At 39.1% G+C, this 9,365-nt stretch overlaps 1 protein-coding gene across 2 annotated transcripts in view; it reads right to left on the bottom strand.

The window, feature by feature from the left end:
- Positions 1-7,999: 7,999 nt before the first annotated feature.
- The window catches only part of SLC30A5 (solute carrier family 30 member 5), a 38,609-nt gene continuing 37,243 nt past the window's right edge, over positions 8,000-9,365 (bottom strand). For both annotated transcript variants that reach the window (XM_032144801.2, XM_058434025.1), the window contains one exon: positions 8,000-8,350. In XM_032144801.2, coding sequence (XP_032000692.1) covers positions 8,180-8,350 — 171 coding nt within the window. In that variant the 3' untranslated portion in view covers positions 8,000-8,179. The remainder of the gene's footprint in view (positions 8,351-9,365) is intronic.

The following is a 9,365-nucleotide window of genomic DNA, read 5'->3' as shown; positions in this document are numbered from 1 at the left end:
GAGGTCGGCCGATGGATCACAAGGTCGAGATCGAGACCATCCTGGCCAACAGGGTGAAACTCTGTTTCTACAAAAAAAAAAGTACAAAAATGGATGTGGTGGTGTGCACCTGTAGTCCCAGCTACTCAGGAGGCTGAGGCAGGAGAATCGTTTGAACCCAGGAGGTGGAGGTTACAGTGAACCGAGATTGCACCACTGCACTCCAGCCTGGTGACAGAGCAAGATTCTAAAAACGAATAAATAAAAACATAAATAAAACACAAAAAGCCATAAATGATTGTATTATTTTCTTAAACAGGCTTTCTGTAACTGTGTGAATATTAATACATCTATTTATTAAAGTTTGTTGCAGGGAGAAACCTTGGGTTTTAAATTCAAATAGTAAATAACCATAAAGTGGAATAATATTTACCTGAATGAGTCTAGTTGACTTTACTGCATTATCAAACTTGACTAGCTAATGGAAATTTTTTTTTTTTTTTTTTTTTTTGAGACAGGGTCTTGCTCTGTCACACAGGCTAGAGTGCAGTGGAGTGATCTTGGCTCACTGAAACCTCCACTTCCTAGGCTCAAGCAATCCTCCTGCCTCAGCCTCTCGAGTAGCTGGGACTGCAGGCGTGAACCACCATGCCTGGCTAATTTTTGTATTTTTTATAGAGACAGGGTTTTGCCATGTTGGGCAGGCTGGTCTTGAACTCCTGGCCTCAAGTGATCAGCCTGCCTCAGCCTCCCAGAGTGCTGAGATTACAGGCATGAGCCACAGTACCTGGCCTAAAGCAAACAATATGTGATAATATCAGTGTGCTAGGAGAAAAAAAAAAGCACAAGATGATTACATAAAGTGCTTAATACAGTGCCTAGCACAAAGTAGCTTCTAAATAGTTAAAAGCAAAATAAAAAATACTTGAAAAAGAAAATGCAATCATGTAGAAATTATAATTTAAGACTTGACAATTGTATACACGTGTGTAACCACCACCCTGATCAAGATACAGAACATTTCCATCACTCCAAAAAGATCCTCCCTGCCCCTTTACAACAAATCTCTTATCCTCCCAAGATGACCAGAATAAGGACCTTCCAAAGATGTCCATGCCCTAATGCCTGGAACCTGTGACTATGTTACCTTACCTGGCAAATGGACCTTTGAAGACCTTGAGATGGGGAGGATATCCTGGATTACCTGGGTGGGCCCAGTGCAATGGCATGAGTCCTTAAAAGTAGAAGAGGAAAGCAGAACAGGTCAGAGAGGTGCAGCGGTGAAAGAAGAGGGAGGAGAGATATGAAGCATGAGAACTTTGTGACCCACTCTTGCTGGTTGTGAAGATGGAGGAAGGGGGCCACAAGCAAGGAATGCAGGTGGCCTCTAGAAGTTGGGAACACTAGTGAAGAAACAGGGACCATGTTTTTATGTCTATAAGGACTAAATTCAGCCAACCTTAATGACCAAGGAAACAGATTCTCCTGTAGGTCCTCCAGGAAGAAACGCAGCCCAGCTGACACCCTGAATTTGGCCCACTGAGCCTCATACTGGACTTGTGACCTAAGGCAATGAATTGGTGTTTTTTTTTTTTTTTAATTTCTTACTAATCAGCCTTCTCAGGTTCAAAATGCATGTTAAGCCACTAAGTTTGTGGTAATTTGTTACAACAGCAATAGAAAACTAATACAAACCCACTTCTGTGCTCTATCAGTATGTATTAGTCTTATCTGTTCTTGGACTTCATATACATGAATTCGAAAAAAAAAATTTGAGACAGGGTCTCACTCTGCCTCCTAGGCTGGAGTGCAGTGGTGCAATCACAGCTTACTGTAGCCTCAACCTGGGCTCAAAACTGATCCTCTTATCTCAGCTTCCCAAATGATGGGACCACAGGTGCATGCCACCATGACTGGGTAATTTTTGTATTTTTTTTTAGAGATGGGGTTTTGCCACGTGGCCCAGGCTGGTCTTGAACTCCTGAGCTCAAGCAATCTGCCCACCTTGGCCTCCCAAAGTGCTGGGATTACAGATGTGAGCCGTCGTGCCCTCTGGACTTCATATAAATGAAATGAATACAGTATGAACTCTCTTATGTCTGCCTTCTTTCACTTAACATGTTTTTGAGAGTCTTCTAAATTATAATGGTAATTTTACTTTTTACTGCTTATTATTCCATTATGAATACACTACAATTGACTTATCCATTCTCTTATTGATGGACATTTGGGTTGTTTCTAGTTTTTTTTTTTTTTTTTTTGAGACGGAGTCTCACTCTGTCACCCAGGCTGGAGTGCAGTGGCGCAGTCTCGGCTCACTGCAAGCTCCACCTTCCAGGTTCACACCATTCTCCTGCCTCAGCCTCTCTGAGTAGCTGGGACTACAGGTGTCCGCCACCACGCCTGGCTAATTTTTTGTATTTTTAAATAGAGACGGGGTTTCGCCATGGTCTCGATCTCCTGAATTCGTGATCTGCCCGCCTCGGCCTCCCAAAGTGCTGGAATTACAAGTGTGAGCCACCGCACCTGGCCTGTTTCTAGTTTTTTTTTTTTTTTGCTATTATGAATATTTTTGTACAAGTCTTTTTGTAAACACATGCTTCATATTGGGCGAATACCTGGGTGTGAAAATGATGGGTCAAAGGGTGCATGTATTATTTAATTTTAGCAGTGAGTTCCAGTTGCTCCATGTCCTCACCACTTTGCTGAACTGAGCACTTAAGATCTGTGTAGTTTATTCTATGAAATTTTTTTTTTTTTTGAGACAGTATTGCTTTGTTGCCAGGCTGGAGTACAATAGTGCCATCTCAGCTCACTGCAACCTCTGACTCCCTGGTTCAAGCGATTCTCCTGCCTCAGCCTCCCGAGTAGCTGGGATTACAGGCAGGCACCACCACGCCCAGCTAATTTTTTTTTTTTTTGAGACGGAGTGTCACTCTATTGCCCAGGCTGGAGTGCAATGGCATGATCTTGGCTCCTGCAACCTCCACCTCCCGGGTTCAAGCGATTTTCTTGTCTCAGTCTCCTGAGTAGCTGGGATTACAGGCTTGCGCCACCAGGCCTGGCTAATTTTTGTATTTTTTTTAAGTAGAGACGGAGTTTCATCATGTTGGTCAGGCTGGTCTCGAACTCCTGACCTCATGATCCACCCACCTTGGCCTCCCAAAGCGTTGGGATTACAGGCGTGAGCCACCACACCCGGCCCAGCTAATTTTTTTTCTATTTTTTGTAGAGACAGGGTTTCACGATGTTGGCCAGGATGGTCTCAATCTCCTGACATCGTGATCCACCCACCTTGGCCTCCCAAAGTGCTGGGATTACAGGCGTGAGCCACCATGCCCAGGCAGTTTATTCTATGTTAAAAATACCTTAATAAAAATATCAGGAAAGAAAATATGTAACAGAACAGTGTTTCTATATGCACTGCATATGATAACATATCTTTGAACGTCTGTGTCAGAAATGTGCTGTAGATAACAAGGAATAAGACAGAAAAAGGGCCAGGCACGGTGGCTCACGCCTGTAATCCCAGGACTTTGGGAGGCTGAGGCAGGCCGATTACCTGAGGATAGGAGTTCCAGACCAGCCTGGCCAACACGGTGTCTCTACTAAAAATACAAAATTAGCTGGGTGTGGTGGGCACGTGCCTGTAGTCTCAGCTACTCGGGAGGCTGAGGCAAGAGAATCAGTTCAACCTGGGATGTAGAGGTTGCAATTAGCAGAGATCGCACCACTGCACTCCAGCCTGTGTGACAGAGCAAGACTATGTCTCAAAAAAAAAAAAAGAAAAAAAAAAAAAGTTTGGTAATTTACCATTTAATTAATTAAATAATTTACCAGAAAATTTTCCTTCTGGAAAATCACTCTAAAGTGAAATGAACTTTAGTGGCTTTATTACTGAGCTCAGCCATCTAAATATAATCTCCCTGCATATTTAATTTGCTACTCATTAAGGCCATACGAAATGCTTCTCTATTTCCATTTTAAGACATCTAATATTGCTGACAGGAGGGTAAGCTGTTACAATCTCAATGGAGTAAAATTTAGTAATATTTTTCAAATTTATACAACGTTCCAAACCCTTTGACTCTGAAGTTCCACTTGTAGGAACTTATCCTACATATTTATTTGCACACATGCAAAATGATGTCTGTATAAGGCTATTCATATTAGTATTGTCTAGAATAGAAAAAGATTAGAACCAATCTTTAAAAAAAAGCCATCAATGGAGTTATTAGGCAGCTAAAAAAAGAATGCTTTTTACTGTTTTAATTATGGAATAATTTCGAAGTGAAAAATAATACACACGTTTTTTCTTGTATATGCATATAATATCTGGAAAGATAGTCTAGAAACTGACAAGAATGGTCATTTCTAGAGAGGAGCTATGTACGTGACTGAAAGAAGTGGAAGTCTTTATGCCATTTACTCTTCTGAACTTTGGACCATGTGACTATTAACTAGTAAAAAAACACATCTCTGCATTACTGTAGTAGACATTTTAGGGGAGAATCATAATCTAAAGTAAAACCAGGATCCTTTGGTTAGAGATATCTAATTATGTAGCTTATTTTTCTGATGAAATTAGAGAAGTTTAAAGTTTGATCAGTTATTTCTGTTTTTTTAGAGATGGGGAGCTCTCTCTGTTGCTCCGGCTGGTCTCAAACTCCTGGGCTTAGGTGACCCTCCTGCCTCAGCTTCCCAAAGTGCTGGGATTATAGGTGTAACCCACTGTGCCAGGCCTTGATCAGTTATCATGTTAAAGAAACAATAAATTTATATTATAAAAGATGCAAAATGTATTCTAAGTCTACATCATGAGCTCCCAAATTGGTAATAATAGAAAACAATGGTTGGAGAGAAAGGGAAGGAGGATAAATTAATAGGTGTGGTAAATAACCACCATCACCTTTCTTGGGACAAATGAACTATTAAGGCTTCTGGGCCAGGTGCAGTGGCTCAGGCCTATAATCCTAATACTTTGGGAAGAAGAGGTGGGAGGATCACCTGAGCCCAGGAGTTTCGAGACTTGCATGGGCAACATGGTGAGACCCTGTCTCTACAAACAATACATTAGCTGGACGTGGTAGTGTGCACCTGCAGTCCTACCTACTGGAGAGGCTGAGGTGGGAGGATTGCTTGAGCTCAGGAGTTCAAGGCTGCAGTGAGCTATGATCATGTCATTGCACTCCAGCCTGGGCAACAGAGTGAGACCTTGTCTCTGAAAAAAAAATCCAAACTCCCCTCCCTCAAAACAGGCTTCTACTTTGGGCATTATTTTTAACTTATTTATATGTTAAACATCTAATTAATCTCTTGAGATGCTGATTTATAGAAAAAAAGAGAAAAGTTAATGACGGCTACCTTTGAAATCAGGCTTAAAAAGTAACAATTCTTCGTATTTAGCCTTTTTCTTTTTTTTTTCTTTTTTTTGAGATGGAGTCTTGCTCTGTCACCCAAGCTAAAGTGCAGTGGCGCTATCTCGGCTCACTGCCAGCTCCGCCTCCCGGGTTAACGCCATTCTCCTGCCTCAGCCTCCCAAGTAGCTTGGATTACAGGCGCCTGCCACCACGTCTGGTTAATTTTCTGTATTTTTAGTAGTGACGGGGTTTCACCGTGTTAGCCAGGATGGTCTCCATCTCCTGACCTCGTGATCTGCCCGCCTCGGCCTCCCAAAGTGCTGGGATTACAAGCGTGAGCCACCGTGCCTGGGCTATTTAGCCTTCTTCAATTTCCAGTGCATTTTCACATACATTATACCTTTTGTTCCCAAATCCTGCACTGTAGATTTGAGCAGGTTTTATATAGTTTATGTATGAGGAAAAAAAAAAAGATACCTTAGAAAGGCTGATTTGCTTAAAGTTGCATGAATTTTTTTTTTTTTGAGATAAAATCTTGCTGTGTCACCCAGGCTGGAGAGCAGTGGTGCCATCATGGCTCACTGCAGCCTTGGCCTCCTAGGCTCAAGCAATCCTCCTGCCTCAGCCTCCCAAGAGGTGTGTGCCACCATGCTCCAGCTAATCTTTAAAAATTTTTGTAGAGATGGAATCTTGCTATGTTGCTTGGGCTGTTCTCAAACTCCTGGGCTCAAGCTATCCTTTCGCTTTAGCCTCCCAAAGTGCCAGGATTTCAGGCATGAGACACTGCACCTGGCCTAGTTGCATGATTTTGCATGAGCTGAAATACAGTACCCTGGTGCTTTCAATATTAGAGTTTCCATACTTTCTAATTGTACCTCCCTAACCTTCAGCCCCTGCTCTCTCTCACTCTAATATCTCACAATCACATTAATTTTTTTGCTGTTTATATGTCTTCTAAGGGAAATGACAATTTTAACTTTGGTGTAATATTTATTGCACCTATCTGCTTAATTTATTTATTTATTTATTTATTTATTTATTTATTTTATTTTATTTTTTTGAGACGGGGTCTCACTGTCGCCCAGGCTGGAGTGCAGTGGCACCATCTTGGCTCACTGCAGGCTCCGCCCCCTGGGGTTCATGCCATTCTCCTGCCTCAGTCTCCCGCATAGCTGGGATTACAAGCGCCCGCCACCTCGCCCGGCTAATTTTTTGTATTTTTAGCAGAGACGGGGTTTCACCGTGTTAGCCAGGATGGTCTCGATCTCCTGACCTCGTGATCCGCCCGCCTCGGCCTCCCAAAGTGCTGGGATTACAGGCGTGAGCCACCGCGCCCGGCAATTTTTTTAATGTATAAAAATTGCATTAAAACATCAATATGCAATTATTTTCCCACCACTCAAAAATTTTAATATGTATTGAAGATTTTGGCCAAAAAATATGCAAAAGACAAGGAATATAAAAATAACTTACAACAAATTTCTAAAACCCCTCATATATTAAAATTGGCAAGACAAAAATATGATTTATAATACATGTTTGCCATTGTGGTATATGTAAGAAAATAGTACTCATACTAAATTCAACCTACTTATCAAAATTCTTAATATAAGAATGAAAATATTCAGATGGTTATAAATAGAAAGACAGGTATTAAAAAGTTTCTTTTGGACAACATTCTTTGGTGCTGATAAAACTGCATGTTATTATCTATTCATCGTAAAGTCTTTTCAGACTTTACTACATATCTAGTTACAACTGGAAATGAAAAAAATATAAATTAGATATGACTATAGAAAGTAGTTATAGGGTATTTTGATTTCATGGTGCTCAAATGTTTATGAACAAGTTTTACTTATTAAACTTTGAAATAACTACCTGTTCTTTGATATTTCTTATATATCTATATGTTCCAGAAATTAGAAAAAAGTTACCTACATAGGCAGAGAATTCAACTGTGAGTTGACAATTATTTACGATTCTCTTAACTGGCTGTTTCACAACATTATGGAGCTAAGAAAGGATGAAAGCTTACCACTGCTTGGACAACAGCTTGATAAGCAGCTTGGAATGTCAAATATATAACAAGAAATGAAATATTCTACTTTAAAGGAACATGGTAAGTAAATGAATAACATGGACACAACTTAGTATAAGTTCTTTACCCTAATAAATTAAGTATTCATTTGCAAATATTACCAAAAGTAAAAAAAATTTATTTTATAGAGTGGCTGATTTTTGTAATACATCAAAAACTGTGATGTTATACACTTCCCTATTCTCACTGCTTATCTCATATCAGTGGTTGAAGTTTCTCCCAAATAATTTAGTTTACATTTAAAGTGGCAATACAGATTTTACTTAATGGACTTGTTAGAATTAGAAACCAGTTTTATATACAGAAAATCCATAAATATAGAACTTTTATTCCTATTTTATCCTTAGGCTATGCAAAAAATGGACTAAAAATTTTTCATTTGGGTCTTTGTAATAAACATGTAAATACATATTTACAATGGAGATGCTTCCTGATAGAAAGTAAACCGAAGTAATTTTGGTCTTCACTAGAATCCATCATATGTTTTTGAAGATGATGTAATACATCATGTTTACTCAAAATTTGATTCCTTTTATACACATAATTTAAATAATTACTCCACTTGTACCATTAATGCTTCATTCTGTATTTAAATTTCCTTTAAGAAAGATTCCTTGATCCAGTAGTAGGGAACTCTGTTTCTGTACAGCTAATGTGTAATTTTTATCCTTCTGGCAATATTACAAATACTGAGTCATTTAATCTTCATTGTTCATTCTCCAGGGGTAATTCTTGAGTTATCTCACATGATGTAAGTACCATCTTTGCAGTATTTCATGGATTCCATTTGTTTTGTCATAGCCAGAACATCATGAAATCCAGTACTTAGGCCAGACATATGTTGAAAGTATGCCTCCTTTTCCACTTGAATTGTTAAATTGTTTACTCCAGCATCTTTAAGTATTCCTGTAACCTGTTATAAAAATCCAGATATTTTGAAGCATTTAGAGTAATGCATTTAGTACACACGTCTTAATATGCTGTACATAGTTGATACGGGTTGAGTATCTTTAATCTGAAAATACAGAATCTGAAACGCTCTAAAATCTGAAACTTTTTGAGTGCCAAGATGGCGTTAAAAGGAAATGTTCATTGGAGCATTTTGGATTTGGATTTTCAGATTAGGGATGCTCAACTGGTAAGTGTAATGCGAGTATTAAAAAAAAAAAATCCCAAATCGAAAACACTTCTGGTTCCAAGCATTTTAGATAAAGAATATTAAACCTGTGTCACATTTTTAAAATAGTTACAGGCCGGGCACAGTGGCCCAGGGAGGCTGAGGCAGGAGGATCGCTTGAGCCCAGGAGTTTGAGACCAGCCTAGGCAACATAGTGAGATCTTGTCTCTAAAATGAATAAGTAAACAAACAAACAAACAAATAGTTACAGTAGTCCAAGATAAATCTTCAAAGTAATGTTCATCATTTAGTTAATTAAAATATTAGACTCTTTTAGGTTAGTAAATTACTGATTTGACATTCACAGCCGTTGTTTCCCATTTGGCACATCTAGAACAGGGCTTTAGTAACTGTTCTGACCTCTATCTCCAAACATAGCATATACCCTGCCAAGTGGATTATTACTAATTTAGGAATATATTTATAATAACTTATTTTTTAATAATCTACTGGGAACCAAGATGAATCAAATTCATAAATGAATTTTTTTACATTAATTAAAGCTTATCCTCTAAACACAAAACTTCATTTATTTTAGCAATTTTTAGATATAAAACAAGTCTAGATGTAAAAAGTAAGTTATATTACTGTTACAGAGTTGGAAGATTAGGCCGGGCATGATGGCTCGCCTGTAAACCCAGCACTTTGGGAGGTCAAGGCGGGCAGATCACCTGAGGTCAGAAGTTTGAGACTGGACTGGCCAACATGGCGAAACCCCGTTTCTACTAAAAATACAAAAAAAAAAAAAAAA

This window comes from Hylobates moloch, unplaced genomic scaffold, assembly GCF_009828535.3.
Source record: "Hylobates moloch isolate HMO894 unplaced genomic scaffold, HMol_V3 SCAFFOLD_23, whole genome shotgun sequence".
Classification (NCBI taxonomy): Eukaryota; Metazoa; Chordata; class Mammalia; order Primates; family Hylobatidae; genus Hylobates; species Hylobates moloch.
The sequence above is the reverse complement of the archived record's forward strand: the minus strand, read 5'-3'. Positions and strand labels throughout refer to the sequence as shown.